General features: G+C 40.7%; 1 protein-coding gene across 1 annotated transcript in view; it reads left to right on the top strand.

The window, feature by feature from the left end:
- Positions 1-612: 612 nt before the first annotated feature.
- The window catches only part of abtb2b (ankyrin repeat and BTB (POZ) domain containing 2b), a 179,772-nt gene continuing 163,931 nt past the window's right edge, over positions 613-16,453 (top strand). The window contains exons 1-2 of the mRNA XM_078415309.1: positions 613-1,875; positions 8,348-8,643. Of these exons, the coding sequence (XP_078271435.1) occupies positions 1,289-1,875; positions 8,348-8,643 (883 nt within the window). The 5' untranslated portion in view covers positions 613-1,288. The remainder of the gene's footprint in view (positions 1,876-8,347; positions 8,644-16,453) is intronic.

The raw sequence follows: 16,453 nt of genomic DNA on the forward strand, positions 1-16,453 counted from the left end.
TGATCATTCTCAATCAGTACCCCGTTCCTGCCTTCTCCCCATACCCCCTGACTCCGCTATCCTTAAGAGCTCTATCTAGCTCTCTTGAATGCATTCAGAGAATTGGCCTCCACTGCCTTCTGAGGCAGACAATTCCACAGATTCACAACTCTCTGACTGAAAAAGTTTTTCCTCATCTCAGTTCTAAATGGCCTATCCCTTATTCTTAAACTGTGGCCCCTTGTTCTGGACTCCCCCAACATTGGGAACATGTTTCCTGCCTCTAACGTGTCCAACCCCTTAATAATCTTATATGTTTCGATAAGATCTCCTCCTCTCATCCTTGTAAAGATGTTACCCTGATCTGTTGAATCACTCCATCCCAGCATGTTGTGTCTATCTTCGGTGTAAATAAACCAGGAACCTGCAGTTCTTTCCTACATCAGCGGTGTGGAGCAGCGTTTGGTTATCTGATCCCTTTGCGCCGGACCCGGCTCCCCCCTGGCCCCCCAGCGCGCGCCCACGCACACGCACGCACACGCACAAATACATACGAGCGCGCGCACAAACATACACGCACGAGCATAAGCGAGCACGCGCGTTGAATTTGCATCTTGCATTCGGTTGGTTGTGGGCACGAGATTGAGGAGGTGGCAGCGGCGCGGGGATCTGGCGCCCAGGGCTCGAGCAGCGGACAGCCGGCGGAGCGAGCGGCGCACACGCCGTTTGATGCCCAGTCATGAACTAAACGGTATACAAACATACATACAGCACGCCCTTTGCAAGGATACCGGCGCCGATTCTTGGAAAAATGCAATAATTTCTCACACAAAAAAAAAACCCACCGAAAGATTTTGGAACGAGAGAGAAGAGAGGGAAAAAAAGCCCAGATTTCCGCACTTGCAGTTGTGAGCAGAAGTTCGGCGAAGAGAGTTAAAGTTATAGGGGCGGAGTCACAGTTTTCAGTCTTTTCGGTTTATATTTAAAAATCAAAGGGCACCGCAGATGACAAGTGAAGGCTTTTTTTTCGCCCTCCCACTGATATTTTTCACGGACTCGCAGAAGTGAGCGGATGGTTAAGTTTGGAGGAGTTCGCTGTTTCGGATAATTAAAGAGCCGTTATCAGGAGAGGAGTTGCAGACTGAGGAAAGGTTGCACGGCTTATCTACTCTGCCCGCACCGCGCACCGACCGGATCACAGTGTCGGGTCGCTCGCTGTGCTTTATGTCTTGAAGAGTTGGACAGCACCCCATCGGCACTGACTTGGCTTGGACGTGTGCAGGCTGTTCCAAGCTGCGCGCCTCACACAATGGCGGGATTGTACAACTCCACCTTGAAGACGCTGGAAGATCTGACATTGGACTCGGGTTATGGGGCAGGGGATTCTTGCAGATCTCTCAGTCTCTCCTCCAGGTCGAACTCTCAAGCATTCCAAGCAGCCCACAACAGAGGGAACTGGTGGTATCTTTCTGGCTCCATGAATAGCCGTAATAACAGTTGGGATACCGTCAACACGGTGCTGCCGGAGGACCCGGAGATCAACGACATCTTCTTTAAATGCCCCCGGCTCCCGGAGTTGGAGGAATTCCCATGGTGCGACGAAGACATTGGACAGATTCTGAAGAAAGGGAGACCCGGAGAGTGTGGAAAACTCTTCTCTCAGGATGCTGTCAGGAGATTGTCCTTCTTGTTGAGGAGAGCTCTGATCAGGATCTCACGGGAGGCGCAGCGGCTGAGTGTCGTGCACTGCAAGTGCACAAAGTTCGAGGTCCAGTGCGCCATCAGACTCATCCTGTCCTGGTCCCTGTCCGAAAGCTGCATCTCTGCTTCAGTTAAAGCCCTCTCCCTGTACAACATGAGTGCCGGCGATAGGCTGAGGAAAAGCAAGAGCTCCAGGTACCTAGTGTATTATTTTGCAAATGTCGAATAAACAAGCTGAGCGTAAGCTAAAATTTTGTGACGAGTGGGTACGGTTAAGTCAGCCAAACGTGCTTGCAGTGCGTAAATGAGTTCAATGCACGATTACTGCATGCTGCAAAGATCCTGGTGAACTGAGGAGGACACATTGATCCCAGTTTCTCACATACCACATATTTAGAACTAAATTAGTTCCCTCATTAAGGCACAAAGAAAGTTGGTGTGCAATTTGGACGTTTTACATTGATGTACAACGTGCGTTTATTCCAAGGTGAAACTTCAGATTGGACAGATAAGCGGAATCTATACAGCTCAAACTAGCCTTTCTAACCTTAACAGTTTTAAAAGCTGGCATTGACAATGGAAGCTGTTCAGTTGCCCACATGAAACCCTCTACTTTGAAGATTTTTTAAAGATCTGAAAACTAGAACATAGAGAAGTACAGCTCAGGAACAGACCCTTCACCCCACAATGTCCATACAGAACATGATGCCAAGTTAAACAAATCTTCTCTGCCTGCTCGTGATCCATATCCCTCCATTTTCTGCATTGCCTGTCTTTCCAAAAGCCTCTTAAATGCCACTTTCATGCCTGCCTCCACTGCACCACCCTCAGCAGCCTGTTCCAGATACACACTGCTCTCTGCGTAAATAAATTGCCCCTCACGTCTCCTTTAAACCTTACTTCTCTCACCTTAAAGTGATACCCTCTCATCTTTGACATTTCAAACCTGTGAAAAAGGTTCTGACTATCTATGCTATGTATGCCCCTCATAATTGTACATCTTTAACAAGTCTCCCCTCAGCCTCCAATGCTCCAGAGAAAATAAATCCAAGTTTGTCCAACTCTCCTTTGTAGCTAATACCCTCTAATCCAGGCAACATTCTGGTAGACCTCTTCTGCACCCTTCCAAAGCCTCCACGTCATTCCTGTAATGGGGCGACCTGAACTGTACACAAAATTGATTTAGAATTGACCAACTGAAATCCAACTCACTAACTACACATGCTAATTTGTCTGGTGGATTTTGGTCTGTGAGGTTATTTGTGAGTAAGGTTCTGATTGAAGTTCATTTTGGTAATTATCCTATATTGTACTAATTGGACTTTACCATCTTCTGCCACACCACCACTGTCCCGCCATCGATCAGCCAGTCTCACAACAAATGACTTTGGTCATTAATGCCTTAAGTGCATTTTGCAAATTGTGTGGCAAAATGAATGATAATAGAAACTCTGCATGATTCATGCTTGTGGCTAGTACTGATTTTATTTTTGAGGGGGGAATTTTCGAACATATCAGTTTTTGATCATTTTTTCTAATCAAAACATTTTATTAATATATGTTAAGCATAGATGGTTCTAGAATCATGACTTTGTTTAATCACTCATTATATTATAAAAACTTTCAGGGTAAATGTTTTCTCTGCATTTACCAATATTAGCCAGATTGCATTGATGCTAATTCACTAACAGGTAGCTAACTCATTGGCAATGTAGAGAGATTCAATGACTGCCAGATGTTATATTGTGAAATTGTTTTGATCCCATCAGTTCTATGCCACAACACAATATAGATAAGGGTGGCATAATATTGAGAGAGTAGTAAGTGAAATGTATTTAACAAACCAAATATGTTATTTGTTTGTAATTTGCCTAGCAAAACATCCCATTGTTGTTTGCAATGAACAGTTACAATTTTAAGACAGCATTTTGGAAAAATAATGTGTATAAAGACATTGTCTTTTACAATAGAAGCAAAATAAACAGTTTAGTGGAACACATTTTTAGGATTCTACTTCAGCAGCCCAACATGAGTAATCCATATTGCCGCAGTTATCTTTTAGTAAAACATTGTTGTAATCATGTGTGCAGACTGGCGTAACCATCAACAAGATAAATGTTTTTATGTTTTTCATGTAGCAGCAAAATATTTTGCTTTCCATTTGTTGAAGATGTTTTTCAAAATCAATTTCAATTTATAAAACACATTTTGAATTGTCTAATATTACAACAATGCAGTGAAGGTTTGAAAGAAAGTACCATAAGGATCCAAAGTTTCCTGCCAGATTGCCAATATTGAGTAAAATTAGCTGCAGTTTTAGGTTTTGTCTTCTGGGAATAGAAAAATAAATCTGTCAGATAAGTCACAGAGAGAAGAAACTGCAATCTTGTTAATCTTGGCTAGTTGCAGACATGTGTTTTAACTATGGAAGCCGAATATTTGGACTTGCGTTGGAACAGGAATAGGCTTCGGATCTGATCCACCACCGTTGGAATAATTATGGCCACCTGTGTCTTATTTTCCTTTTATTTTCACAGAAAGGTATTAATCATAGATTTCTAATTGCTTTTATGAAAACCTGCAAATTTTAAGTAGTGGATGGAGAAATGTTTCCTGATACTACTCCTGAAAAGCGTGGCTCCAATTGTAAGACTGTCCCCTAACTCTAGATTCTTCAGCCAGTGGAAATGGTTCCTTCAATCACTTATTGAAGTTTACAGTTGTCACCTTTTAATAATTGAAATTGCAGAGAATGAAACCCCAGTTTGTTTAATACTTCCAAAGTAATTTAAGGTTGAGTCCAGGTATGATTCTTGTTCTGGGCATCAAGTCTTTTATTACATTTCTTAATTAAAAATCAATAAAACTGCAGATGCTGAATATCTAAAAAAAAGAGAATGCTAGAAATGCTTAACAAATCATGCAGCAGGTCATAGACTGAAACATTAATTATGTTTCATCTTCCATAGATGCTGCATGACTTGCTCAATATTTCCAGAATTTTCAGATTAAATATCCACATGTGGTGCTTTCAGCTTGCAATGGTTTCTCAGTAGTCATCTAACTGGAACTTGTATAGCTGCAGCATAAATTTATTTACTTATTCAGAAGTTCTGTTGATATAAAGGTCAGCATTTTGTTAGCCCCTTTGATTATTTTCTATAATTGACCCCAATACATGAACCCCAAAATAATTTTCAACCTGCATTGTTTCTAGATCTTTAATATTTGCAAAATACTTTTGGATGTAAAGTGGATGATCCTATATTTGCTAACATTAAAAATCCCCGTGCCACAATCTTGCGTTTTCACTTCAAGTAATATCCTGTAATTTTATCCTTCCATCAACACTGCTACAAGTAATGTAAAGTAATGGGCACAGATTTCCAATCTAAAGTCAAAGCTCCCAAATCAAAAGTATTTTATGGATGCTCCAATGCTCCAACTTCAGTCTTCAATGTTCAAAGCTACTTCCTTTAAAGCCATAGAGTGAGAATTATTGAGTATTGTAGATGTCTTATTTTTTTAGTGCTGCTAATTTCTTAATTATAGTGAATTTGATTACTCAGTATTTCCATCAGTCCCCAGTCTTGATATTTAATTCCAACACTATTATTCATTTATTCATGTTCAGCCATGAGCAGAGGGTCAGTGATGACAGTGGGTTTAATGTAGCCACTTGGAATTTTGTAGGGTCTTTGATAAGATTCCATGTGGCTACCTGATCAAAATGTAAAAGACCAGGGGATCTTATACAAGAGTGGTGGATTGGATCCAACAATGGATCAATGATAAGAAGCACAAAGTAATAATGGTTGATTTAGTATTTGGAATTCTGTTGCCAGTGATTTTCCACGTGGTACCCAGTCCTTTGTTGTTTGGAATATACTTTAATGATTCAGATCTAAGTATAGGACCATGATAAAGAAGTTTGCAAATGATACCAAAATTCTCCTTGACATTAAGAAGGAAGCTTTAGATTGTAGGAATATCTTATTGGGCAGAAAAATGGCAAATGGAATTTAATCCAAAGAAAAGTGAGATAATTTCCTCCAACAGGAGGATCTTGGAGTATTTGTCCATGGATCCTAAAACCCAGTGGATGAGGTGGTTTAAAACAAAAAACTTTTCTGTATGGGCTGAGGCAAAGAATATATGTATAGTCAAGTCAAGTCAAGTCAATTTTATTTGTATAGCACATTTAAAAACAACCCACGTTGACCAAAGTGCTGTACATCTGATTAGGTACTAAGGAAAAAAATGAAACATACAGTAGCACGCAAACAGTTCACAGCGCCTATAGGAGTTATGCTGGATCTGTAAAACATTTGTTAAGCCACAATTTGATTACAGTGTACAGTTCTGTGCATCTTGTACAGCAAATAAGCACTACAGAGGGTGCAGAGAAGATTATGAAAATACTGCTAGGACTGAAGGATTGTAGCTATGAGGATAGGAAGCTTGGACTGTTTTCTTCAGAAGAGAGGATTTCGAGGGGAAATTTAACTGAGGTGCTTTAATTATGAGGGGTGTAAGATAGTGTAACTCAGAATGATCAATTTACCTTAGGAGAAGGGTCATAACCTGGATTAGGGAGGAGACCAAGAGCTATGTCTTCACCCAGTAGATGATATGGTTCTGCTGCTCACTCCCTGAAAAGAATTGTACAGTGTTCAGAAAGTATTCAGCCCCCTTCACTTTTCCTCCTTTTGTTACGTTACAGCCTTATTTTAAAATGGATTAAAAAAAAATTATCATCACAATACCCCAGAATGAAGAAGCGAAAACAAGTGTTTAGAAATTTTTGCAAAGCAATTAAACAGAAATAATTGAAATATCACATTTACATAAGTATTCAGACCCTTTGCTATGACACTCAAAATTGAGCTTAGGTTCATCCTATTTCCTTTGCTTATCCTTGAGATGTTTCTACAACTTAATTGGAGTCCACCAGTGATAAATTAAATTGATTGGGCATGATTTGGAAAGGTACACACCTGTCTATATGAGGTCCCACAGTTGACAGTGCATGTTAGAGCAAAAACCAAGCCATGAAGATGAAGGAATTGTCCGTTGACCTCCGAGACAGGATTGTGTTGAGACAGATCTGGTGAAGGGTATAAAACAGTTTCTGCAGCATTGCAGGTCCCGAAGAGCACAGTGACCTATGTCATTCTTAAATGGAAGAACTTTGGAACCACCAGTACTCTTCACAGAGCTGAGCAATCGAGGGAGAAGGGCCTTGGTCAGGGAGGTGACCAAGAACCCGGTGGTCACTCTGACAGAGCTCCAGAGTTCCTCTGTGAAGATGGGAGAACCTTCCAGAAGGACAACTATATCTGCAGCACTCCATCAATCAGGCCTTTATGGTAGAGTGGCTAGATGGAAGCCAATCCTCAGTAAAAGGCACATGACAGCCCACTTGGAGTTTGCCAAAAGGCACCTAAAGGACTCTCAGACCATGAGAAACAAGATTCTCTGGTCTGATGAAACCAAGATTGAACTCTTTGGCCTGAATGTCAAGCGTCACGTCTGGAGGAAACCAGGCACCGCTCATCACCTGGCCAATATGATACCTACGATAAAGCATGGTGGTGGCAGCATCATGCTGTGGGGATGTTTTTCAGCGGCTGGAACTGGGAGACTAGTCAGGATTGAGGAAAAAATGAACGGAGCAAAGTACAGAGAGATCCTTGATGAAAACCTGCTTCAGAGCGTTCTAGACCTTAGACTGGGGCGGAGGTTCACCTTCCAACAGGACAACGACCCTAAGCACACAGCCAAGACAATGCAGAAGTGGCTTCGTGACAAGTCTGTGAATCTCCTTGATTGGCCCAGCCAGAGCCCCAACTTGAACCCGATCGAACATCTCTGGAGAAACCTGAAAATAGCTGTGCATCGACACTCCCCATCCAACCTGACAGAGCTTGAGAGGATCTGCAGTGAAGATTGGGAGAAATTACCCAAATACAGGTGTGCCAAGTTTGTAATGTCATACCTAAGAAGACTTGAGGCTGTAATCGCTGTCAAAGGTGCCTGAACAAAGTACTGAGTAAAAGGTCTTAATACTTATGTAAATGTGAGATTTCAGTTATTTCTTTTTAATTACTTTGCAAAAATTTCTAAACACCTGTTTTTGCTTTTTTATTATGGGATATTGTGTGTAGATTGATGATAAAAAAATAAATTTGAATCCATTTTAAAATAAGGCTGTAACATAACAAAATGTGGAAAAAGTGAAGGGGTCTGAATACTTTCTGAATGCACTGTATACCGTGCTTGAAGTGGGATTAGATTGGTAATTGAAGATAGACACAACAAGCTGGAGTAACTCAGCGGGACATATAGCATCTCTGGAGAGAAGGAATGGGTGACGTTTCGGATTGAAACCCTTCTTCAGACCCATTTAGATTGGTAGCTTCTTTTCTGATTTGCACAGCAAATGACCTCCTATGTCGTAAATTTTCTGTTGTTTTGTGGTTTTATGAGATAGTGTAAATACTGTATTGAAAAGCAGAATATGTATTGAAAGAAAATGGGCAGGTTTCCAGAACTGAAATAATTTCTGGAAGTTGAATGACACATGCCCTTTTGGAGTTCTGCTGTCCTTATTCCCTGCTGATCTGATTTGAACATGTGTTAATGTCGCTTTTATCAATGCTTTCAGGTGTGGCCTTACTTTCTCAGTGGGATGCTTCTTTAGATGGATGGTAGACACAAGAGTTTCTGTCCGCATCCACGAGTATGCTGCTATCTCTTTGGCTGCCTGCATGGAGAGTCTGCTGGAAGAGATTGGGATCAGAGTAGCAGCCGGGCATGGCTCCGAAGGAGGAAGTGGAGGCATGCATGACAGCAGGCATGAGCTGTTGACTGAAATGCTGGAGATGTGCATCAACAATGACGCTGAGCTTTGGGGAGTCCTGCAGCCATATGAACATCTTATCTGTGGCAAGAATGCAAATGGTAAGGAGAGAGGGGGAGATAAAACCTTTTGAAGTGTTCAAATCCATTTAATGCTAATTCAGTCTATTCACTTGCACTCATGTTAAATGGTAAGAATGATAAAACTGTAGAGGAAGACTTGATAAAACACTCTGACCACCATCTCGTGAAAGATCAAAGAATGTTATTCAATAGAAGAGTGTAACCTTCAGTTGTAAAGTATGTTTAATTGATATTTTTTTAGGTATTGAAAATATGTGGGTGCTAAAGAAGAAATCTCACTTCTGAGTAAAGCACAAGTGTTTTTCTTGCGCTAATTTTATTTCAACACCTTTGCAAAAGGCCAAGGTCTAACGTGCAAGGCAAACAGATAGATGAAAATGGTAATATTAGATTATACACAGATAAGCAGTGTGGCACTGTCTGTATTTGGTAAAATAATAAATGTATGGAGAATTGAGTTGGAGGTCCTGACTCTTGCAAAGGAGTGTGTCCACAGAGAAAAAAGATGCAATTCAATTCTGTGTACAATTGGCAAGCAGAGAACATTCTTGAATTATTTCCAATTTGAAATAAACCTCCAAAATAATCCATGATAAATTAAAATTGCTACTCCCCAGGGGCATGCACCCTTGCAAGACCCAGAGATGGCATCAGCTGTTACTGAAATCTTTCTCTGTTGGGAGTTGTGGACCTGAGGATTAGTATTTAATTATTGTTCGCAGTCTGTAGTTGTTTTTTTTTAAAATGGTTGTGGGAGAAATGTGGTGAGTTCTCCATGTTGGCAGTGCTCTACCTCTCCTTACAGTAAGCTTTTCCGTGAAATAAGAAGCATGCAAATCAGGTACCTCTGCTTAAGTTTCAAGGCCGTTTTAACTGTTGTTACAGGTGACATTGAATGTGTGAGAGGTGATAAAAAGAATTGTAGATTTATTAAAGAATATAACATGTTAATTGTAATATGATGATATAATATGAAACATTACAATGTAAACATTTGTTTTAAACTTTTGATTACTGCTGGTTGCATTTGCTCCCTATGTCCTGAAAGCAGACTATTTAACAAATATCATATCACACAACGTGGCAAAAAAAACCTAAAGGGCATTTATATTATAAAATATTTGTTGGTATTGTGCTCTGAAACAGAATACTGATTACTAAAGGGAACATAATTAAATGGTGCTATTTAATAGAATTAATCATAGCTGTATGCTAAAAATAACATTAAGTTGCACTTTCATTATATTGTCAGTCTATTATTAAGTAGACAAGCTTGTATGCTTCTCGTGGGATTGGTATTTTTGTTTCTCTTCAGGAAATTTGAAACTGATTAAAGTCACACAGTGTTCGGTAGTCAAAGATTTATGTTATGCTAGACTTAAAAATGTACATTCAAAGGGGCAGTGATTTTGTTTTGAGTTGTAGCTAGTTTAAAAATCGGAATAAAAGCAGATGGATTGCTATAATAATGTTGTTAAAACTTTCCAAAAGAAAAATGATGATGGATGAGAGAATTTCAGAGATGTGACTCAATTAATTCCAGAATTTCATCATGTTTTTCAAGCAACAGCAACTACCGAGTTTTAACTTACAGCTGAACAAATGGATTTATTAATTCACGGGAATTTTCTCCAATTTCTTCCATTAAAGAAAAGCCGGGAAATTTCAGACTTGTTGGGCTGTTAAAACATTTCTGCTTATCTGTATTCAATCTTTTTGAGGTTTGAACTGATTGGCTTACAGTATGAAGCTTGGATCAAGAGAAAAACGTGGTAATTAAGTATGAAACTGCCATTTGCTATAATAGGTTGAGCAGTAGTGTTACTCTATATGAATTATAGGACTTTGCGGGATCTCTTGCTATGTATTTAAAAATCAACTGTGAGCTGAAGTTTTTGAAATATCTATTTCCTAAACAAGTCAATTTATTTCAAGTACCCACATAAACATTTGCAAAAACCAGCTAGCTGATATTTGCCCAATATTCACCCTTCCTCTCAAAAAGTGTAAACTGGTGTTACTTCAGAATTAAAAAATGTGTATGGCCATAATTGATTTATTATGTGTTGGCAGAAACTGTTGGCAATAAATGTGTCTAATTTTGGCAATTCTTCAAGTCAACATGAAGAATCGAACAAATAAACTGGAGCTTGATGCTGTTACATTAATTAAAAACTTAAAGAACAAGTAACAACAGAATAAATCCACATTATAGCCAAAAGAATTTGCCTCTGAAAAATTTTAATTCCTAGAGTTGCAGACAGAGCCAAACTTAGAGATCCCTTTGGTTCATTGAGTCCATGTTGAGTGTCAACAATACTTTTTGTACACCTAAATCTATCGTAGCCCATTTTATTTTCCTCATAAACTTATTAACTTTGCTCCTTCCCCTTAGACTGATTTGATCAAGGAGAAATGTAATATAGCCATACCAACACACACAGTGCGAGGTGAATACTTGCTCACTGGTTGGATTGCCTGTAATTTTACTGGAATGAACATTAAAGTGGGATCAGCTACTCTAAATATGATCAGGCTGATGAGGAGGGCTTTGAGATTTAGGCAATTAGTGTGTAAAATAACTACATCTGAGATGTGAGTGGTTTGTCTTTGACAAAACATTTTTTTAGTTCATTTGTTTCTGGGACTGGGACAGTATTGCATGAGAAAGCACCATTGTTTGAAAAAACAGGCAGTTTGTATTTTGTCAGATGTAGGGACAGACCCATATTTTTTCTATTGTGTCTTCAAGCACCAAAATAGAACATGTGAAAAGTGAATAGCTGAAAGGGACCAGATGGACACTATGGACTAGAGCCCGGGGTTTTGAAAGAGGTAGCTTTGGGGATTGTGGAGGCACTAGTTGTGATCTTTCAAGAATGACTAGAATCAAGAGTGGTTCCAGAGGATTTGAAAATTGCAGATGTTACTCTGCTGTTCAAGAAGGGAACGAGGCAAAAAAAGGGGAAACTATAGGATGGTTAACCTGACATCAGTGGTAGGTAAGGTTTTAGAGTTCAAGTTTAAGGATGAGATTTCGGAGTACTTCGAAGCACATGACAAAATAGGCCAAAGTCAGCATGTTTTTGTGAAGGGGTGCCTGACCAATCAGTTGGAATTCTTTGAGGAAGTAAATAGCAAGATGGACAAAGGGGAGTGTGTGGATGTTGTTTATTTGGATTTTCAGAAGGCCTTTGATAAAGTGCCGCACATGAGACTGCTAAACAAGATGAGAACCCATGGTAATAGATGGAAGATGATAGCATGGATTGTAGATTGGGTGAATGGGTGAATAGCAGAAGGCAAAGAGTGGGAATTAATGGGGCTTTTTGTGGTTGGCTCTCAGTGACTATTGTTTTGCAGGGGTCTGCTACTTTTCATGTTATATATTAGTGATTTGAATGATGGAATTGGAATGGAATACTTTATGGAATACTTTATTGTCACATGTGACAAGGCACATGTGACACCACATAAATGGCGCTGACAAAGTTACAAAGTACCACTGCCGGTTCCTCCATTGATCATTGTGGATAATACAAAGATTGGGGTAGACAGTATTGAAGAAGCAGGGAGCTGCAGGAGGACTTGGACAGGTCAGGAAAGTAGGCAAAGAAGAGGCAGATTGAATACAGTGTAGCAAAGTGTGCGGTCATGCACTTTGATAGCAGGAATAAAGGCATAGACTGTTTTCTAAATGGGGAGAGGATTCAGAAATCAGATGTGCAAAGGGACTTGGAAGTGCTGTGCAGGATTCCCAAAAGGTTGCAGGTTGAATCGGTAATAAGGAAGGTAAGTGCAATGTTAGCATTTATTTTGAGATGACTAAAATATAAAAGCTGAGGCTTTATAAGGTACTGGTCAGACCATATTTGGAGCATTGTGAGCAGTTTTGGGCTCCATATCTGTGGAGGGGTGTGCTGACATTGGAGAGGGTCCAGAGATGTATGGGTTAACGTTTGATAAACTCTTGGTCTGTACTTCCTGGAGTTTAGAAGGATGAAGGGGGACCTCTGAAACTTACTGAAAACTGAAAGGCCTGTGTAGAGTCGAAGTGGAGTGGAAGTGGAAGGGCTAAGACCAGAGGAGCACAGCCTCAGAACAGAGGACGTACCTTAAGAATGGGGATGAGGAGGAATTTCTTCAGCCAGAGGGTGGTGAATCTGGGGAATTCATTGCCACAATTGGCTGTGGAGGCCAAGTCTTTAGGAATTTTTAAAGAAGAGATTGACAGATTCTTGATAAGTCAGGGTGTCAAAGGTTACCGAAAGAAAGCAGGAGAATGGGGACGAGAGGGGAAAGCTCGATCAGTCTTGATTGAATGGCAGAGAAAACCCAATGCACCCATTGGCCTAGTTCCGCTCCTATGACTTGGGAACTTATGAATATTTTTATTGTAGAATGGAAAGACCAAAATAACTTTTAACATGCACCATTGAGAATATTCCCAAACAACACCGACAAGTCCTACTCGATCTCCTGGTTGCTAATCATTTTAACTCCCCTTCTCATTCCCATACTGATCTTTCTGTCCTGGGCAGCCTACCTTGCTAGAGTGAGCCCACACACAAATTGGAGGAACAACACTTCATATTCCACTCGGGGAGTTTACAACCCAATGGTATGAACATTGAACTCTCCAATTTCAGGCAACATTTAACTAACCCCAGCCCTCCCCCCAACTACCCCCCCTCCCCCGCCCCCTCTCTCCCTTCCCTCCCCTAGGCTCTTACCTTTTTCTCCCCTCCATCCCCCATTTCCCCCGCTACTTTCCTCCCCTGGCTTCACAATCTGCAAATCTTCAGACCTGTCACACACCTATCGTTCTTATCTTTGACCTTTGTTCCAACCATCTGCCTGTCAAAAAGTCCCCCTTGTCTGTGTCAACCTATTTCCTGCCATTCTTCATCCTGCCTCTCCCCTTATCCAGCTCTCTTTTCCCCTTCCCCCCCACCTCCCCTATAATTGGTCTGAAGAAGGAACTCGACCTGAAATGTCGCCTATCTATGTTCTCCAGAGATGCTGCCTGAGATACTCCAGCATTTTGTGTCCTTTAATGCTTTAACCAGCATCTGCAGTTCTTTGTTTCTACCTTCTGGTAGATCATCAAAATCATCAAAGTCTACTTAAGGTTGCTGGCTGTGACTGTTTGGCCCCCGACTTGTGTTTATTCTAGGACAACACCTCATTGCTGCATTGTGGAAACACTACACTGTGATGCTATGAGGTGTTAAACTGAAGTATAATTTCTATTCTTTGATAGATTTAAAAGATCCCATGACAATTTTCTGGAAGGAACAGGCAAGTTGTCCACATTTATCACTTAATCAGCATTACTGTAAGGAAAAAGAAAACAGGATTATCTAGTTATTATCCCATTGCTGTTTATTGGACCTTGTAATCCAAAATTGACTTCCAAATTTGCTAAATTACATTAAATTCTTCACAAGCAATCAAGTAATTTAAGAACTTTTCAGAAATGAGGTCTATAATGCAAGTTCTATTCTGTATGTTTATCTTACAGAAATCATGCTAATTTGCTGTAATAGTGATAAAAGCTGTATAACATTAGTTTAATAAATGTAAACCCATGCCCAACACCATAGTGGAAGGGAACAAAATAGAGCAAAAACTGGACATTTTAGCAAAAGTATATATTTGTTAAACAAGCCAAAAATAAACTTTGCTCCAACTCAGATCGCACAATCAAAAGGTATGCTGTGGGGTATCTGCAGCCTCTCTATGATGGATCAGAATAGTACAATGATCATCAGTCACTCTATTATCACTTTTAGTCCTTTCTGATAGGACAGTGGTTGCATCACAAAGGTAAAATGCTTTCCATAACGATAAAGGTTTACAGCTTGAATTTGTCCTCAATAGTTTGTACTGGTACAAAATGTGGCTTTCACTTAGCATATTTATCAACTGGAACTGGAACTTCACTTTATGTTTAAAGTTAACTAGGCGGGCGTGGACCAGTTGGGTCCAAATCTCTCCTGCGGGCGCTCCTGCGTGGAAACCCCCTGTTGGGTGCAAACCTCTCCTGTGGGCAGTGATAAAATCTCGCCCGCAGGAGAGATTTGGACCCAACGGGTCCACGCCCGCCGAGTTAACTTTAAGCATAAAGTGAAGTTCCAGTTCCAGTTGATAAATATGCTAGTGAAAGCCACATTTCGTACCAGTACAAACTATTGAGGACAAATTCAAGCTGTAAACCTTTATCATTACGGAAAGCATTTTACCTTTGTGATGCAACCCTCTCCCAACTGATCCAAAACCCTCCTGGGAGCCTGGCAACCCTCCGTGCAAACCACTCCTGCGAGCGCGGCATCCGCCGTTGGGTGCAAGCCTCTCCTGCGGGCCTGGCAACCCTCCCCCAACTGACGATCAGTGGGTCCGTTGGCGGCTGGGGAGTGTACCCCGGGGCCGTGGGAGAGCAAGGGGGGACAGGAATGGGGAGAGGGAGCCACTCACCTAAGCCCTGGGCGGCCATCGTGTCGGCCAGAGCGAGCCGTAGACCCATTGGGTGGAATCCTCTCCTGCAGTGGCAGCTCGGTGGCCACGGCCATCTTGTCTGACCCTATGCTACCATGCTGCACCACGGGAGGAAGGTCAGGCGCGGGGCACGCTGGGACTGGCGCCTGAACGGGCGCCGGTCCTTCCGGCGGGGGGGAGTGCATTTATTATAGTTTCAGCTTGATGGCTCAGCAGCAGCGGCAGCTCGATGGCTCAGCATCCCCCCCCCACCCCATCATTGGCTGCCACTCCTGTCACTCGGGTGGGTCCCATTGTGACGTCAAACACGGCTGATGGCCAGGAAAAATGGAAAACTTGATTTTTAAACTTGAAAATGTCAATAACTTTAAAAATATAACACCAACTTGAATGAAACTTGCCACTACACACCCCATGACAATGTTGAGTAAGGTGGGCATGAAATTGTTGCGCTATCGTGTACTGTTTTGGCTGTATTTCCGGATCAACAGACACAAACAAACGAACAAACTAACAAATATGATGAGAATTTTAGTAATGTATATAGATAGATTAAATACTAAGTCACAGGGCACTTAATGAGTGTTTCTGTCATTGAATTACGCAGTGGGAGTAATACATCGTTTTCGTGGTCTCAATCCACGACAAAAACTAGGCTGACAAATGGAATAACTCAGGCTAAAACTGATGACCAAGTTTGTTTTTAGTAGTGGTATGGTTCCTAGAATACAAAACAAAATTACTCGTATGGTATCTTGCCTTGCAAAATAAATATCAAAAGTATAACGTGATCTTGAATATTATACTGCCTCATTCTATTTATTGGAACTTTAATGTAAACAGTTAATAGTTACAAGCAGGTAAATTATTTTAATTTCTATTACTTTAATTGCACAATTTTTGTCTGATCAATTAAAATCAGTTTATCTCAAAGACCCACAGACATCGAGTTGGCTCATTTTGAAATGTTCTAAATTGTTTCTTCTTTAGTCGAAGCAATGACAACAATAACTTACATTTTTACATTACAATATTGTGTATTGTAAACGTAATTCAAGTAAATTGTTTCAGAGCCAATGACACAGATATCCATCGGGGAGATAAAGGCTTGGGTGAAAGTAAGAAACCTCTTAATTTCACTCAGCTTCCTTCTCCCCTACCCACCATCTGATATATTGCAAAATATTTGACTTTGTTGCTACTGAATCAAATTTTCAAATTCCAGTCTTCAAATTTCTAAAACTGTTTTATAGCCTTGTTGAAGTCATAGGGGAAATATTAACAGATTATATAAGATTCCCGTGCAAGTCCAGGATTAATCATTTGACAG

Source organism: Rhinoraja longicauda, chromosome 18, assembly GCF_053455715.1.
Source record: "Rhinoraja longicauda isolate Sanriku21f chromosome 18, sRhiLon1.1, whole genome shotgun sequence".
NCBI lineage: Eukaryota > Metazoa > Chordata > Chondrichthyes > Rajiformes > Arhynchobatidae > Rhinoraja > Rhinoraja longicauda.